The following is a 19,990-nucleotide window of genomic DNA, read 5'->3' as shown; positions in this document are numbered from 1 at the left end:
TATATATATATATATATTACATTTATATTTGTCGAAATGTCTAAGTTAACGATTTAATTAATTTTTTCATTAGAAAAAAGTCACTGATTTTTATGTAAAAAAACAAGTATATCGACGTTTTTTGGTTTGAGCCTTGATCTTCTGTCAGATATTATTTGCCCAGTTGTACTAAAAGTTCTTTCGGACTCAGTAGAAGATGCTGGTATGCATAAATATTTCTTGCATAATTCTGATAACGGATTTAACTCCTCATTAACCTAAAAGTATAAAAATGTTCATCGAAATAAAATAAACGTTAAAAAAGTATTTAGCCTAAAAATAGAATTTTAGGAGTATTAACTACTTTTTTAAGTGTATATTTAATTTTTTATTAAGTATATTTATTATAGTACTTTATTATATGTCCAACAAATAATAATGTAATCTTACTGATTCTCCCAAATTTAACAACAAAAAACTCCAACACCAGGGCGAATGAGAGTCAGCGTAGTAATTAATACGCAATCTTAATTCTTCAATCCAAAAATAGAATCTCTATTCAAAAAATAGTACGTTTCAGTTCACTTTGGAATAATCTTCAGCCAAAAACAAATTTAAAATATCAATCCCTTCATGTCAAGGAAAAATTACCATCAAATTAGCAGATTTGATGTTCTAATCTATTCAAAGCATTAAAATTATCTTATAAATATTTCTATTGAACAAGTTTCAAATTAACAAGGTTAATACCAGGATTATGCAATTGATGAAAACCACTAAAAATTTTTTAAAGCGAAATCCTGATATTATCTTAACAAAGGCTGATAAAGGAAATATCACAGTTGCATTAAATAAGAATGATTACAAGTCTAAAGTCTTGTAGATGCTTGAGGACAAAGAAACCTACGTAAAATTAAAGAAAGATCCGATTAATAAATTAACTAACGATGTCCGAGATTTGTTAATGAGATGGAAAAAGAAAAATTTTATTAATGATTTAATGTATAAAAAATTATCTTGTAGTGAAGGGGTGACCCCCAGTTGGACACGAGCCACTCACAGCGCTTGAGACTACAAAGCTCCTAAGCACCGGTCGCTGTGATTGGTGGTGTCCAATCGAGCCGTGATCAATCGGGATCACCCCGCATCTATAGATAGTCCGTTATATGCCTTGGCAACTTTCATACATGACGTCATCTCTAAGAATGTACCTAAATCGGTTTACAATATTGACAATAGTTTTCAATTAGTGAAAAGACTGAAAGGGACGCGTTTTGGAATGGAACATATTTTAATTTCATTAGATGTAGTGTCCTTATTTACCAATATCACTATTGAATTGGCTATTGAGAGTATTGATAAGAGGTGGAATTTTGTAAGAGATAAGGTCAATATCTCGAAAAGTGAGTTTATGTTGAGTGTCCGGTTGGTACTCAATCCAACTTATTTTAGTTTTGATGGTCAATTTCATAAACAAAATTTTGGGACCCCTATGGGGTCGCCTCTCTCTCCAATATTAGCCGATTTAGTAATGAGGGATTTAGAGGCAAGGACATTGGAGACCTTGGGTTTTCAACCTTTGTTTTATTTTCGGTACGTGGATGATATTATGACAGTTCCAAAAAATTTAGTTGACTTTACACTTGAGACTTTCAATTCGTTACATGACAGATTAAGGCCGTGGTCCGAATCATGCTGACAACGCTCATGAGCATTGTTTGTCTTCGTTTAACATTTGACAAACAACAAGGATGAAATGATTTTTAAGCGTTGTGAGCGTGTATCGGACCGCGGCCTAAAATTTACCTTAGAGTTTGGTGATGACAAAATAAATTTTTTGGATATTACGATTATTAATAATAACAATTTAATTGAATTTGACTGGTACCATAAGCCTACGTATTCGGGAAGATACCTTAATTTTTTATCGGCACACCCACTCTCACAAAAAAGAGGCATAATAATAGGTATGACAGATAGAGCGTTTTTATTATCGGATCCGAAGTATCACCAGAAAAATTTGGAACATATTGTTAGTACATTATTACGAAATGATTATCCTATTGACTTAATTTTCAATACTATTAATGCACATTCAAAAATTCTCTTTCATAAAGGTACGATACAACAGAAAGAATCAAGTGACGAAATCAAGAGGGATTGTACTTCATGGTTTGTATTACCTTATGTTCCAAAAATTTCAGACGAGTTTAAAAGAATCAGTAAAACCTTTAATACTAAATTAGCTTTTAGTAGCTTAAATAAATTAAATAGTTTAATCAAGGGACATAAAGATATTCTCCCAAGAGAAAAAAGAAAAAATGTGGTTTACAAAATTTCATGTAAATCTTGCGATGCCTCTTACGTCGGACAGACGAAAAGAAAACTAAAAACTAGATTGGCTGAGCACTGCAATCATATTAACCGGAATAGTAATAACCAATCAGTGATTACAGAACATCGTATTGAATTTGATCATGACTTCGATTGGGAGAATGTCGCGATTTTAGATGAAGAGTGTTCTCTGAATAAACGGTTAATATCGGAACGCCTTCATATATTAATGCAACAAAATAGTCTGAATTTACGCTCAGATACAGAAGGTGTACATCACACAATTAATAAAAGACATCAAATAGTTTTATATTTTCGGTTATACAAAAATTTTTGTTTATGTATTGACATTATTTTTCTTTTTTTATTTTCGTCATTCTTTTTATTTTCGTGTTTTGACCTAACATGTCTTTTCCGATTATATTAAGTGTATTACTCATGTTCCGTTCGAGCTGCGATCAACATGCGTTTTTTAACTTGATACTTTTTAGTAAATATTAATGGTAATTAATTGATCCAATGTTGAGACGAATTCTTTCTATGTCTTGGGGTGAGTCACCAGTTTTATTGTTAATTTGAAACTTGTTCAATAGAAATATTTATAAGATAATTTTAATGCTTTGAATAGATTAGAACATCAAATCTACTAATCTGATGGTGATTTTTCCTTAACATGAAGGGATTGATATTTTAAATTTGTTTGGCTGAAGATGGTTCCAAAGTGAACTGAAACGTACTATTTTTGGAATAAAGATTCTATTTTCGGATTTAAGAATTAAGATTGCGTATTAATTACCACGCTGACTCTCATTCGCCCTGTTGGAGTTTTTTGTTGTTTATTATATGTAGTATATATACAATTTATCAATTTACATCCAAAATATTATCAGTGACGATAGAATTGCATAATAATACAAAGTAATAAATCAATATATCCTATATATATCTTCTTATATGTTCTGACGAGTTCACCAAACACAGTTGGATAGCATCTTTTTTTCAGTATACGCTTGCCGTTTCCAGTCTTTGATCCAGTTCACATTTCTGCATTAAAATGTACCTGGAATAATATACAACATACATCGTTTAATAATTTATTTATATTAAAAAATCACAACCTTTGTAGAAAAGTACTACTGAGCAGTGGTGCACATTTGGCTCCCCGGCAACAAGAGAATCATCCCCACCACTCTCGCTATCTCGCTCCCTCTCGCGCAGCTGCTGCGCGAGAGCGAGCGAGACAGCGAGAGTGGTGGGGATGATTCTCGTGTTGCCGGGGAGCCAAATGTGCACCACTGCTACTGAGTACTAGGAGTATTTTGAGAGGCACTACAGCACTATTGTACTACTACATTACTGTAGTAATGCAGAAGTGTTCAGTAATGCTGAGTAGTGCTAAGAACTTCTATATATCCGCGTTTCGGCAGGATACCAGGTATGTAAATATGAAACCGGAATGTTAGGAAAAATGTATAGCTAGCCCATCGCTAGCTATACATTTTTCCCACCTGTCTGAATTTGTGGATGCCACACCAAAAAAATTGTTTCTCTTTTGAGCCAAACCAGTCATCTAGCCATTTTCGTACATCTTCGTAAGAAGTAAAGCGCTGCTGAGCGAGTGCGTGTCCCATCGATGCAAATAAGTAGTAATCGGGCGGAACCAAGTCTGGTGAGTAAGCCGCATGCGAAAGTATTTCCCAACCAAACGCCTCAATCGTTTCCTTGATCAATTTTGCTGTGTGTGATGGTGCATTATCATGAAGCAAAATCACTTTGTGTTGCCTTTTTTGATATTCCGGTCGTTTTTCACGCACAGCTTGATTCAAATTGATCATTTGTTGTCGTTCAGTATTAACGGTTTCGCCAGGTTTTAGCAATTCATAATTTCTGATCCCACCAAACACAGAGCATTGTCTTCCGTTCATAGCGATTTGGCCTTGCAGTCGATGTCGATGGTTCGCCTGGTGTTACCCATGATCTTTTACGTATAAGATTCTAAAAATATATCCACTTTTCATCGCCAGTCACAATTCGATGGAGAAATGACTTTCTTTTGTACCTGGCGAGCAGCATTTCGCAAGTGGTTTTTCGGTTTTCCTGCTGTCTTTCAGTCAGTTTATGTGGAACCCATTTTCTCATCTTCTGGATCTTTCTCATGGATTTCAAACGTATGGAGACGGCTTCTCGTGTCACATTCAATTGATCCGCGAGTTGTTCAGTTTGAGCGTCATCCTCATCCAACAATGCTCGCAGTTCGCTGTCTTCAAACTTTTTCGGTGGTTTTCCATGTTCTTCATTTCTCACGTCAAAATCGCCACTTTTGAATTTTTTAAACTACTCAAAGCACTGATTTATCAAGAGCATGCTCACCGTAAGCTTCGACAAGCATTCGATGCGATTCTGCAGCAGTTTTCTTCAAATGGTAACAGAAAATCAATGTTGTCCGCAAATCGTAGTTTCCAGGCACAAAATTCGACATGTTCAACGCTATTACAAACTATACTGTTGTATGAAACTTGTATTGTTGTGAGTTGAAAATCTTTGTCAGATGTCAGAACAAGGAAATGGCGTCAACGACGCGGTCTGACGGCAACTACATTGACAGCTATGGCCATCTATTGGTAAATTCATATTTACATACCTGGTACAAAATGCAGGAAATGAATATGCATCACAGAAACTAACTGTTAATAACTTTATTTTTAAAAAAACATTTTCAGAGACTCTACGAGAACACTCTGATCAAGCTAAGAGTAAGTGATGGATTTCATTTACATATGCTTATTTATAGGGATCCGCGTCATTTTCTCCTTACGGAAAACGAGTCCATCTTGCAACGATACTGCGTATTATGCCGCTTGCAGAGTTTATGTACGCTATAGAGCGTACAAGCAAGTACAGTAGTGTTATAGTGTTGTAGTACAGTAGTGCCTCTCAAAATACTCCTAGTACTCAGTAGTACTTTTCTACAAGGGAAAAGCAAATTCTTACTGACATAACACTGAATTATTAGATGGAGTCCAGTCTGTCTGATGTTTCAGCTCAAATTTTTTTGGATTTCGAGGAAAACGACACATTTTAAAACCCTTTTTCACAGAGTTTGTGCACTAATCTGTTATATAGCCAGGCATTGTGCAGCTCTAATGTGTCAACAAACAAATAGATTAAGTTATAATGACTACACAAGAAATTCATTTCATTTAAAAAATATATAATTCCACTGCAATCCATTCGCCACTTACCTTTCCTTCTCAATTTGAATGATTCGCCGAATAAAATGACCAGCAAACAAACAACTCACCTCTGACACAGAAAACTCAATCGAAACAGTATAAATTAATGGCTGTGTAAATGGTGTACACTGTGTACACCCAAGCAAAAATTCTTTCCCTCGGTTACTTTTTTAAAACTTCCAAAAATTCAAGTTATTTCGTCTTTACATCTAATTTAGTTTTAAGCGGACGTAAGGTTTAGTCGTGTCGATAACCGCGCACGGACTATGAGCATTAATGTAGAAAAATGGTCATTTCTCAGTTTATGAAAATTTCCTAGGGAAAGAATCGAAGTCCTTGGGTGTACACACGGGGTGTATGAAACTTCCGCTTTTACCTCAATTTGGCGGACCAATCACCGATCATTACCCTATTGGCCGTACTCTTAGACCGCGGTCCGATTCACGCTCACAACGCTTAAAAATCATTTCATCCTTGTTGTTTGTTAAATGTTAAACGAAGACAAACGATGCTCATGAGCGTTGTCAGCATGAATCGGACCACAGCCTTATAGATACTCTAGGCCATATCGTATTCTGTCCTTTTCTACTGTCTAACATTTCCACTTACAGGGGCCCCTATGCCTTGCCTACTCTACATATACAACCTCTTTGGTGTCGCCACCATCAACGCTGAGTTCTTAATTGAGTACTCAAGAGCCTTAAATAATGAATTTCATAATCCCATTGTGTCTTTATAAATTTCAATCCTATATCTCGAATCATTCATATTTTATTTAGGTTGCTTTGGCGAACACTGTATATATAATGTTTACGACAAATTAAGAAATATATATGTGTATATTATGAATATAAATATATAGATGCAGTGTTTTCCATAAAATTCATAAATTTTAGGAAAGATTTTTCTACGGCATGGATGAATCTAGGTATAGTTCAGTCAGCATTGAAAAAATATGAGGAATCAGAAACGAGCTATTTTATGGCTCTACAATATCGATCAAATTACCCAGATTGTTATTACAATTTAGGCGTATTAGTAAGTACTATATAATGAAATTATGATTTTAATCTGGTTTTAAAAAATGTTACAAATTATCAAAATTTATGATAGTATCTGGAACGAAAACAATACAATAAATCATTAAGAGCTTGGATAAACGCAACTAAACAAAAACCTACGCATAAACGAGCATGGACAAATATGATATTACTATTAGATGATTTAGGTTTGTGTTTATTTAAATTAACACTGTAGCGCGCGCGCGCGCCGCTTTCTATACATTAATTACTATAATGTTAAGAAAAACATATTTTAAGATATTCTCTATAATTTTAGATAGGACAGAAGAAGCATTAAAAATGGCAAACAAAGCTTTGAAATTTATTCCAAATCATGCTTCTATCTATTTCAATATTGCTAACATACTGGGAAAAAAAGGAAAATATGAGGAGGCAGAAATCCAATTTAAGCAAGCGATATCGAGAGATCCTACAGGCCCTATGATTTATGCAAACTTAGGTATATCGGGAAATGCATAAGAGAGAGAAAGTATTTCATTTTAAACGGACTATCTTTTTCTATTGATGTCGAAAAATGTAATAAGTTTAAAACAGAACACAGGGATTTGGTATATACAATTATAACTTACATCATCAGATAACATTACATGTATTCGATAAGTGATTTAAGTTACTGTTAATCTCTTATTGTGTTGATTTTTATAATTAGAGACATCTCATCAATCAATCAATTTGGAAAGTAGTTAATAAAATGATCTATAATTGTGACTAAAAAAAAAACAGATTTTATAACAATCATTTATATATATTGATTAGTATATATTATATATACTATATAGTATATATACATAGTATATAGTATATATACATATATGTCTTTTCTTTCACTTTTTAAGATCAAAACATAGCTTTATATATATATATACACAGGGTGGGGCATTTTAATCGCCCCAGGTGAATATCTCAGAAACCAAAAGAGATACAAGAAAAAGTTTTATGTGAAAATCGTAGGTTTTCTTGGGGGAAAAAAGGTAGAAATAACGGATTTCGAATAGGGAACACTACCAAGATCAGGTAAAGGTCAACATGAATTTTTTTAATGGAACCCACTATTTTTCATTGCATATTCTTGTAACACATCTCGAGAGCTTTCTAAAACACTATAATAAAATATTTTTTCATGTAGTTTTCGAGTTATAAGGCTGAATTTATTGTTCTTGGATTGAAAACTATTTAGTAGAAAATTCATTATTAGATTATGTCTGTAGTCATTGTAAAAAAAGATTTTAGAATTTGGATATCTTCAAGTTTCATTGAGATGAGCTTTTAAACCTTGTTTATTATTTAATAAATAAATATTTGGCAATAAATTCTTCATGTAGTGATAGAGTAAGGTTGTACTAATAGAAAAATATGGGATATGTTGAATTGCTTAATTACAGAAGTTAGATTTGATGATCGTAAAATCGTAAGGCGTAGAAATCGTAATATGAGATACCCAGGGTATTTCTAATATGAAATAATTCATGCTCTTATGTTATAGTGAAAATCGTTGCTAAAGTATAAATGTTATCGTACAATAATAAAAAGGACAACCGGAATGAACGTCGAGTGCCTATTTCTGTAATAAATGATTTCTACTACCTGAAGATGAGTTCTGGATATAATGTATCGCATACTCATTTTTCGCGCACGCTGGCTGTGTTTGTTTGTATTTAAGAAACATGAAATTAAGTTTTTTAATTGCAATACTGATATACTTTGCGTTTTATTATCGATTTCTTAGGGCATCTCATATTAGGAGCACAATTTTTTGACTTTGTGATTTGCTCACTTTTTATATTTCTTTAATTTAAAAAAAAATGGAATTTGAATTAAATTTATATAAGTTATCTTAAAGCTTATTAAATTCCCTTCAAAATGTGTGATCTATTATTTTTTTAATTCTGCCCATAGATTTCTAGCATTTATTCAAAATGAACTCGGTATTTCATAATAGGGGCCTTTCCTCTACTATCTAAACAAATATTTATTCAAATTTTATAAATTGTTTTTGTAATGTATATGCGCCTTCGCATTTTCATAAAATAACAAGCTAAAAAGATCTCATAACGCAATATTACTTCTATAAGAGATAAATATCAGCATAAAAACATGTATCTGCATCGCGAATTAGAAGCATTTTATTTATTATAACGTTTTTAAGACCGAAATTGCAAAATCTTGTTTAGTAAGCTCTTGTAGCTTCATAAAATGCAAGTCAAAACAAGCTTCACGGTAAAATATTTCTTCTACAAGATAATACATGGTAGAGTTTTATAGAGTGCAGATATGTAGTTGCACCGCAAATGAGGTGTAAATAAGTTAGCTTGTCACTCCCGTTGACCCTTAATAGATTCAAAGTTTTTCAAAAATTAAGTTTTGATGTAAGAAAGCCAAAGGAAAGACATATTGATAAAAAACTTTTTCTGAATTTTTTAAATAAGTACAGCTATAACAATTTGTCTGAACTGTACATCATTACATCGACGATTTCTTCAGACTATTCTTCAAACTAGTATGACAACACTAATTTTTAATTGATACATAAGATATGAATAATTTAAGATAATATATAAAATCAGAAATATTTTTTATTTAGGTGTCTTATATCATCGTTGGAATAAATTAAATGCCGCAGAGGAGATGTATAAGAAAGCACTACAATTAAAGCCAGATTTACACAGTGCAAAAGACAACTTGCAAAGATTGTATACATTAAAAGCATCGATAAAATAACTTTGTTACATTAATATTTTACATTAAACATATATACTAATATGTATTTCAAATATATTTATACACACACATACGACGGATACATATATAAAAGTTTAAGATTTCTTAGGTCTTCTTATTATCGACATTAATTGTGGTATACAAGGATAACTATATGCTTTGAAATTTCCAACTTTTTTGCCGTCGACATAGTTATAAGATATGAAACATCTATTGCAAAAGTAACTTGTATCATGTGGTATTCTATCATGTTCTGTTACAATCCAATGCACATTAAATATTCCGCAATAGATGCAGTTTTTTCCAGAAACAGGTCTTATTTTTTCTATTCTTGGATAGGCAGATGATGTTAATACATCATCAACAGTTACCAACCTAACAAAAATAATTGATTTGTTAATAACGTTTATTTAATAATTATGAAGTAAAAATGACTTACTATATATAATTACTTACTATATATATAATAAAAAAATTATTTTTTCAAGTACAAGAACGAGAATAATTATTTCCCATTCTTTTTGAGCGTTAAATATGATTTCCCAAATTTCTCTATCACATTACAATTTGGAAAAGGGAGAAAGATTAATAAAATCATTTTTGGCCCGCTAATGATTTTCAAAAAACAATTTTTTTATCTTATATGATCATCAGGTCAAAAATAACCATTAAATGAGAAAAAACTTGATCTATAAAGCTATAATAAAACTAATAATAAAGGCTTTATGAATAAATCAAAATTGTGTAACAATAGGAAAATGAAAGGTAACACTGGTTCTTGTTGCGAAATATCATTCTTTCATTTTCAGAAAAACAAATATTTCGATTTTTATTAGATCAATTTCAGTATGAAAAATTACACAAGCCCACAAAAAAAAGTACCTTGTGCTACGGTGGAGACCCAGCTATTCTTATATATTTTGAGTCGCTAAATACGAATCTGACATCAAAATAGAACCTTTCAGGGCAAATTTTCAACCTAGAGCTAAAAAATGAGCCATTTTTACCCATTTTTTCGCTCTAGATTGAAAATTTATCCTGGATAGTCCTATTTTGACGTCAGATTCGTATTTAGTGACTCAAAATATATAAGAACAGCTGAGTCTCCACTGCAATACAGGACAGTGGTGCACATTTGGCTCCTCGGCAACACGAGAATCATCCCCACTACTCTCGACCCCACTACTGCGCGAGAGCGAGCGAGACAGCGAGAGTGGTGGGGATGATTCTCGTGTTGCCGGGGAGCCAAATGTGCACCACTGATACAGGGCACTTTTTTTTGCGGGCCTTATCGTTCAATACATATACAAAAATACATTCGAAAAAACCTTCTACAAAATCATGTCAATTTTCCCCTCGCTCCCTCCCTCCCTTTCTCTCTCTGTATGTAATTAATCTAAATCAACAAAACCATGATTTTGAATGGGACAATCAGTCACAATCCTGGATATACCAGGTATATAAATATAAAACCGGAATTTTTTAGTAGAAAATACACGTTTATTGCATGAAAATGATAAAAAATATTTTATTCGAAGTGTTGCCCATCGCTAGCTATACATTTTTTCCACCTGTCTGACAATTTGTGGATGCCACGCCAAAAAAATTGTTGCTCTTTTGAGCCAAACCAGTCGTCTAACCATTTTCGTACATCTTCGTAAGAAGTGAAGCGCTGCTGAGCAAGTGCGTGTCCCATCGATGCAAATAAGTAGTAATCAGACGGAGCTAAGTCTGGTGAGTAAGCCGCATGCGAAAGTATTTCCCAACCAAACGCCTCGTTTCCTTGACCAGTTTTGCTGTGCGTGATGGTGCATTATCATGAAGCAAAATCATTTTGTGTTGCTTCTTTTGATATTCCGGTTGTTTTTCACGCTTGGTTTAAATTGATCATTTGTTGTCGGTAACGTTCAGTATTAACGGAGTTTCGCCAGGTTTTAGCAACTCATAATAGATCACACCTTTCTGATCCCACCAAACACAGAGCATTGTCTTCCGCCCATAGCGATTTGGCTTTGCAGTCGATATCGATGGTTCGCCTGGAGTTACCCATGATCTTTTACGCTTAGGATTCTCAAAATATATCCACTTTTCATCGCTTCACAATTCGATGGAGAAATGACTTTCTTTTGTACCTGGCGAGCAGCATTTCGCAAGTGGTTTTTCGGTTTTCCTACTATCTTTCATTCAGTTCATGTGGAACCCATTTTCCCATCTTCTGGATTTCAAACGTATGGAGACGGCTTCTCGTGTCACACTTAATTGATCCGCAAGTTGTTGTTGAGTTTCAGCGTCATCCTCATCCAACAATGCTCGCAGTTCGCTGTCTTCAAACTTTTTCGGTGGTTTTCCACGTTCTTCGTTTCTCACGTCAAAATCGCCGCTTTTGAATTTTTTAAATCACTCAAAGCACTGTGATTTACCAAGAACATGCTCACCGTAAGCTTCGACAAGCATTCGATGCGATTCTGCAGCAGTTTTCTTTAAATGGTAACAGAAAATCAATGCTGTCTGCAAATCGTAGTTTCCAGGCACAAAATTCGACATGTTCAACGCTATTACAAACTATACTGTTGTATGAAACTTATATTGTTGTGAGTTGAAAATCTTTGTCAGATGTCAGAACAAGGAAATGGCGTCAATGACGCGGTCTGACAGCAACTACATTGACAGCTATGGCCATCTATTGGTAAATTCCGGTTTCATATTTACATACCTGGTAGAGCCTTCATATTACATTATTAGATTATTAGATTATATTACTATTAGATTAATATTACATTATTAGATTATAGGATGTATGTGCAGAGTAAAACAGGAAACAAATTTCTGTTCTAAGAACAAAAATTATTTAAGAAAATATGAAAGTCGTGCACCGCCAAGCAGGGAGAGGGGGGATGGTAAATGGTTGGGTTAGGGTTAGGTTGTTATATACCTATGGGTATATAATAACTGTAACTTAACCCCTAACCCAACCATAGTACATAGTTTGGTTAGGGTTAGATTATTATGTATCCAAGGGTATGTAATAACCTAACTGTAACCATGGCTTAATTAGAGTTAGGTTATTATATACCCATTTGTATCATGTGGTCAATCGCCATGTGGTCAATCGCATTGTGGTCATTTGCAAGTCATGATCACTTGCAACGTGGTCAATCTTAACGTGGTCGCTTTAGGTGAAAGTCGTGCGCTCCCAAGAAGGAGGTAAGAATCAAAATTTGCATTTTGTATAGCAGAAATGTAATGTTATTTCTTAAAACAATATATTTATGACCGTATATTTGAGAAACTCAATTAATAATAGAATGTAACGGCCTATTACGGTTGGAGCTGGATCTTCGTTGCTTTAAATAATTCAATCTTGAATTACTAATATATACTATATATGTACTTGCATATATACCATATTGTAGTCTTTTTCAAACTGCGCGCCGAATTTTTTTCGGACTAAATAAACGCAATTAAAACTACTCTAGTAATCGCGAATTAAATTGGCAAACAATTTAATAATTTGATGCTACCATCAAGCATCATATATTATAAAGATGTTAATCTATAAAAACTATTAATAAATTTATTGCGAAAAATATTACCTCGGCCGGGACTTGAACCCGGATCTCTTGTAAACCGTACGAGCGTCCTGAGCCATTAGACTACCGAGGCCTTAGTAATATTCTTCGCAATAATCGGTATACTAAGGAAACAACGTCTCTTTCAGGCGACGTAATCTAAACAATATATTTATGACCGTATATTTGAGAAACTCAATTAATAATAGAATGTAACGGCCTATTACGGTTGGAGCTGGATCTTCGTTGCTTTAAATAATTCAATCTTGAATTACTAAATTTCTTAAACTTCTTTTGTTTATAACTCTTTAACGAGTGACGTCCGACAGTTAAAACTTTCTCAAGGTCACTTAGGGTCATGACCTTGACAACATATGTCGAGGTCAAGGTCATTGGGAGGGGACTACCCTAAATTACATAATTATCTTGGCATCTCCTAGCCAGGGAGTTTTCACTCTTGAGATCGATAATAAAATCCATTCTTCTTTCAATTGATCTACCTATATGATTTGACGCTTATCATCACTTTGAAACATTCTGAAGATGGTTCAAATAAAGAACCAAAACGTTAAGTGAATATACATCATATATTGTAAAATTTGTTTTATTTATCACGCTATACCATCTGCGTCCTTCACGTACTCTCATACTAGTCGTTTTCTCTCTAATTTTTTGTAATGAGAGTCCAAATTATTATTATTAAGACTCAATACGTGAAAGTAGTTTTTGAACGCATAGGCCACAAGTATTGAATACTAATAACAACTGATTTAGTTCAATCATACGATGATAGAAAATTAACGCGATTTTGCAGAAGCTTGTTTGTGATCGTATTTTTATATATGTATTCAACGATATTTAAATATTGAATCGTATTATACAATAAAAATCGGAATATTAATTGTTTTTCTGATAATTAAAGAACAATATATGTAGATTAGTTTCGCAATAAGAACCAGTACTGGCTTTCATGTTCCTTTTGTTACACAATTTTTTTATTAAAACCATAATTATTATTCAGAGAGATAGCAAATAAAAATTGTTTATAATTTGTCATAATTATTAATCTAAGTATACTACTATGCAAGATTAGGAAGTAATGTTATTTGTAACACCGTTACAATTTTCGTTACTTTTTCGATAACGATCATTACTTTTTTCTATCTATAACGATAACGAATTAAACCGTTACTTTTATTATTACTTTAATTCCTTATTATCTTCATAACTATTCGATAGATCGCATTATTTTCACAATTAGCTATAAATATTTTATAATGGAAATATTTATAAATATCGATAAATGTTTTGTACTTCGTATCTTAGACTACGATACTTACCGATATTGAAAATCTGTAATATATCTATATGTAACGTGGATTATAAATTTTTTAGTATCGACAAAGAATATTAGAATACATTCTTAATAACGACATCAAAAACAATGTTAATAATAAAAATTTTTAATCTGCGTTTGTAAATTATAATTTCCTAATAATAAGCGTATAAAAAAAAATAAAAATATTAATATAAAGAATTATCAAAGAATTATTAGACGAATTTAATATAAAGAAGAGCTTGTTGTAGAGACCAATTTAAAATATTAAGCTTTTTATCATTGATTTCACAATTAATATTAATTATTAACTAATGTCATTTTTAAGGAGATTGTAAGGCTGAGGCGGGCAGTGAGAGGGGAATGCTTTAATAAAAAAGAAATATGGAGTGTAGTCAACATTTGAACATTAAAATTTGAAGAAATAAATAGCTAAAATTTAAAGAAATATGGATTATAATGCAATTAAAATGCAAAAAATATTAGTGTTTATTTGTGTAAAAGTTTCAAAGATAAACATATATTTTTTAGAACAATAAATATTTTTAGCTCAAGAAATGATTTAGCAACGGTGTAAAACTGAAAAATCGGAATTGGTAACACTGCAAACTGCAATGTCTGACTACAATGTCTGACGGGTAGATAAGGTTAATGTGACGCTATACATGTTCCGAAGCGTTCTTTGACAAATCATTTAGTACAATTTTTTTTCTATAATTAGTAAATCAAATGCTTAGAAGCATTTGTAGTGAGACTTTCACGGCACTACTCAACTGATAGAATATTCTTGATTCGCGATGATGAAACAACGTTACCACATTTTCTCCATCAAACAGTTTCAATGGCAGAAGTATTACATCTTTGGTTATATTTTTTGCTATTGTTAATAAACTGAGTGATAAAAGTTGTTTTAATGTTCAAATATATTTTTAATATGCTATACTTTATATATTAAACATAAATTTATTCGATTCTTAACATTTCAAATATTAATATTTATTGAAAACAGATACATAGTATCGAGTCTCCTATAAGAGAAACAGAGATAGTCCATTATAAAATCCAGAATTTTGTTATTAATTTACAGAAAAATGCGCTGGTCAAAAAAGCTGAAAAAATTTACATAAAAGCATGCTTTGTAGATAAAGCTATGTTCCAAATTTCAAGTAATTCTTAACATATTGTATTCTCCTTACAACCTCCTTAAATCTAATATACTTTAACATTACAAAAAATAATGAAAAAAGTAACCATTTTCTAAGTAACGGTAACGATAACGCTTTACTTTTAACATGAATAACGATAACGAATTACTTTTTACAAAAAGTAACAGTAATGCTTGTATATTATGGGTTGGCGATTAACACTTGTCCGATTATATTTTAGCCAATTACAATGTAAGGAGTCCATCGTGATTGAATTAAAATAGAGCCGAGCAACCGTCAATCGTATTCATCAATCCATAGTTTGATACCCCTATTATGGTAATGCGTTAGTTTTATGAAGCAACATTTCCAACCCTGCTATTATGATACCTAAATTCTAACCGTTGAATTTTGAACAATTATCATCAGAAGATGCTTAAAAATTACGATCGTAGTGTTTAAGGCTGCTAATAGTTGTTGCGATCATATTGGATCGTGATATAAGTGAGAAATGACATGTTAACTTTTGTTACGTGTCATTTGTACATAAAAACAATTTGGATAAAACGAAATAATGAGACTGCTTCAAAACAGTTGGAAAAATGGATTGGAGCTTTTATCCCTCCTGACAATCGTAAAAGATAGTAAAAGGCACGTGAAAGTAGTTTACTTCGTAACCTTTTTTTGAAGTGCCTTTTTAAGTGTCTTATGACTATTTACACACAGAAATCATATTTTATTTTATCCAAATTGTCTTTAATTTACAAATGATATATAACAAAAACGAAAATATCATTTCTCGCTTATGGCATTACGATTCATGTAGAAGCCTTATATATCATATTCGAAACTTTATAAATAAAAAATCTATTAAAAACAAAATGAAAAAAATAAAAGTTTTTTTAATATTAAACTCTCTATAATAACCTTGACGCAGTGGTAAAAGCTTTATGATGGCAATAAGTTTATTAGTCATGAAAAGTATTCTTTTCGTAACTAATAGTATTATAGCGGTACATCTAGACTTAATTATTAATTATGGTTTTATGGATTATTATTTTCATACTTAATGGTTATTTTTTATATTCCCAATAATAAAAAAAATTATTTATTGAAAATCTTGAGTGAACCAAAGATGCCCTTATTGACCCTCCTTCTTTTGGAATAAAAGAAAATTATTTTGATATTTTTCATCATATGGGCGATTCTAAAAAAATTGAAATTTTTGCGTCCTACACTTTTTGACTACATTTAAATACGTTAAACTTGTATTCGATTTTCCTCACAGAGAAAGATTATGACTATATCTATATAGGCAACCAATAAAGAAGCGACAATTTATTTACGTCTAAAAATGAACTTCTACGCATGAAAATCTGAGTCCTTTAGAGTGTCACACACAATTATGAAATTTATACTACAATCCATGTTCATAACATTTTAGAGTTATTTATTAACTTTTTCGCTTTATATGTATTCTACGTTAGTCATACTTATCATTCACATTTTTTTTATTTTATTCGATTAAATTTTATTTACAAAAAATGCCATCGAACTTTGTCACCAGTTTTTAAATATAAAGGCCATGGCACATAAAATAACTTATGACGTAAGACCATAACGTAAGCAGTAGCTTATGGTAAGTAGAATCCAACATGTTGATTTTCTTGCTTAAGTTTTACGTATTAAGTTTTTGTATGTGCCAAGGCCTTAAGATTGTTCCTAAAAAAAATGATTTATAGTATCAGCAAAGAAACGACTTTTACATGTTTGATAAATACGAAATAAGGTTAGCTAAATACAGCCTACGTTTCGCGACTATGCTACATTAAACAAAACTTAGTAAAAACGATAAACTTGAAGTATAATACATACCAGAGAACTGATGCTGATAGTTAAATGGCTTAGCATTTTTTTCGCAGTGAATATGCGGCGTAGTATATTCGTTGCGAAAAAAGTGTTAAGCCATTCAACTATCAGCATTAATTCCCTGGTATGTATTATACTTCAAGTTTATTGTATAAGACAATTGTTTTTACTAAGTTTTGTTTAATGTAACATGAATATATAACCTTGTATTCAACTTACTTTTTGATATCAGAATGAAATATTAATTTAGTTTAAAATTATTCACATTTAATTTCAAAATTTTTAGTTCCCTATCAAAAAGTATGACAGAGAACTGAAAAATGTACCCAGGAGACTAATAAAAGTTTATACATCTACTGTATCTATTTATATACAGAGATCCCAAAACCCATGAATATCCTTTTAAGAACGGATTCTTTGAAACATTCTAAGACGAAAATCTTAATACGAAAATGTCGAAACTATAATAATTTTTTAATTAATAACGATTAAAGTGTACTAATCACGGAGCTGATATTTCGCGCGCTCAGGCACGACGATATGACAAGTGGTGAAGGTGCTTCAGGGCCCTCTCAACACCTTCAAGATTATCATACAAACATGCAATGACATTTTTGTTAAGAAATTATACAAGTTTTAAAAATGTATGTTGACTGATGTTTTTAATATTATTTGTTTGGATTTAATTGATATATATATTGATTTAATTTATTAATATTTATTACTTAAAATGTGTATTTCAAAAACAAACTTTTTAATGATGTTTCATCGTATTTGCAATTGAAATTACTCCTCGTCAATTAAATTGGGCTTAATTTAAGAATACAGCAGCAGTAGACGTTAATAGAGATTTCACGGAACCTTTTCAATACTCATTCAGCATCATGACGTTTAGCGATAATGGCCGCAGCACAGACTCTTGCATAACACATAATGCATAGTGCATAAGGGAATCAACCAATCGAAATTCTTCTTTTCCATAGAATGAGAGGAAAGGAAAGCTTCTGATTAGTTGATTCGCTTATGGACTATGCTTTATGCGTTATGCAAGAGTCTGTGCTGCGGCCATAAAGCCGGGAGCACATAGAAAAACGTAAGTCCGTAAGACGTAATCAGTAAGGAAATCGTAACATTGGATTCGCTACTGGCCTTATGGTCTCTACTGTGATTAGTCAATTCACTTACTGCTTGCGTGTTACGACTTTACGTTCTTGTATGTGTCATGGGCTTAAGGCCGCAGTAGATTTTTGCATAACGCATAACGCACAGGGCATAAGCGATTCAACTAATCAGAATCTTTCCTTTCTTCCTATTCCAGAAGAAGAAAAAGAAGGATTTCGAATGATTGATTTCCTTATATACTATGCATTATGCAAGATTCTATACCCGTCAAAGTGCGAGCGCGGCCGGCCCCTTGATTACGCTGCGTCTGACGGCGCGAACTTTACATACCATGGTTGGACGATTTCAAAAGCTCATCATTCAAAAACTATTGACACCTCAACATTTTGCTATTAACATTTTCGACTCAGTTTTTCATGAGGAATACTCATGTACATACCGTCTCCTGCGGTTGGTCTGGATCACTCTGTATACAGGGTGTCCCAAAATAATCGCCAAATATTATCATGGGCAGGTAGAGCAGACTAAACTAAGTCGAAAAGTCCTCTACCATTTTGCAATTTTCGCAATAGTTAACGAGATATTAATTACTAAAAAGTACCGAAAATTGGTCTTCAATATTCTTTTACTTAAACACTATCAACTTTACAGAAAAACTGCAAGAGACAAAAATTGTTTATTTTATTCTCATAGAACTTTTTTAGAATTTTTTCAGAATTTTTTAATACCGTATTTTCTCATGTTAATAAAAATAAGAAAATGCAGTACTAAAAAGTTGATAAAAAATTCTTAGAGCTCTATGAGGAGAAAATAAAAAATTTTTGTCTCTTACAGTTTTTCTGTAAAGTTGATAGTATTTGTGTAAAAAATTATTGAAGACCAATTTTCAACAATTTTTAGTAATTAATATCTTGTTAACTATTACGAAAATTGCAAAACGGTAGAGGACTTTTCGAGTCAGTTTAGTTCATTCTACCTGCTCATGAAATATTTGGCGATTATTTTGGGACACCCTCTATATTATCGGTAGATTATCATATTATTTGTCTGGCTGCTTTTGTGACAAAACTAACGTATTCTATGGAATATTTTAAATCTACATTTCATAAATTCAATGGAAAAATATGTGAACAAAATCACTATCAAATAATTCCAATTTTTTGAGAATCACCAATATCATGGTTATAATATATGTATATTGAAGTTTTATTATAGTTAACACTATGCCGTCCGGTGACACCACATTGATGTCGCACGCATTGAATAAATACTAGTTGCATGTAGTTCGTGTTGTATAAGGCGACAATTAGTTACAAGAGGCACAACGATCATATTAGCAAATTTTTGTGCGGACGTCAGTGTTAAAATTAAGTTAAAAAGACTTTATATCGATTATGATACATTTAATTTTGATTACAATAAAACATTTCCAATATATGTTGCAGTTTTAATATACCAAAATACATTAAAATATCTATTTTTTTATATCTTTTTATATCCGCAAATTTCGAAAAATTATAACGTAATAGAGTAATGGCCGAAGCACAGATTCTTGCATAACGTATAATATACAGGGTGTTTGGCGACTACCGCATTTTTTGTC

General features: G+C 32.1%; 2 protein-coding genes across 2 annotated transcripts in view; one reads left to right on the top strand and one right to left on the bottom strand.

Annotated features, from left to right (window-relative positions):
- LOC108769801 (Transmembrane O-mannosyltransferase targeting cadherins 4) overlaps positions 1-9,417 on the top strand; it is a 21,880-nt gene extending 12,463 nt beyond the window's left edge. The window contains exons 8-11 of the mRNA XM_018521002.1: positions 6,443-6,584; positions 6,660-6,774; positions 6,885-7,067; positions 9,210-9,417. Of these exons, the coding sequence (XP_018376504.1) occupies positions 6,443-6,584; positions 6,660-6,774; positions 6,885-7,067; positions 9,210-9,346 (577 nt within the window). The 3' untranslated portion in view covers positions 9,347-9,417. The remainder of the gene's footprint in view (positions 1-6,442; positions 6,585-6,659; positions 6,775-6,884; positions 7,068-9,209) is intronic.
- The window catches only part of Pbp49 (proximal sequence element A Pbp49), an 18,023-nt gene continuing 7,423 nt past the window's right edge, over positions 9,391-19,990 (bottom strand). Inside the window, exon 5 of the mRNA XM_018521003.1 lies at positions 9,391-9,721. Within this exon, the coding sequence (XP_018376505.1) occupies positions 9,442-9,721 (280 nt within the window). The 3' untranslated portion in view covers positions 9,391-9,441. The remainder of the gene's footprint in view (positions 9,722-19,990) is intronic.

The sequence above is a fragment of the Trachymyrmex cornetzi genome, unplaced genomic scaffold (assembly GCF_001594075.2).
Source record: "Trachymyrmex cornetzi isolate Tcor2-1 unplaced genomic scaffold, Tcor1.1 scaffold95, whole genome shotgun sequence".
Classification (NCBI taxonomy): Eukaryota; Metazoa; Arthropoda; class Insecta; order Hymenoptera; family Formicidae; genus Trachymyrmex; species Trachymyrmex cornetzi.
Note: the sequence above shows the minus strand (reverse complement) of the source record. Positions and strands in the feature narration are given on the sequence as shown.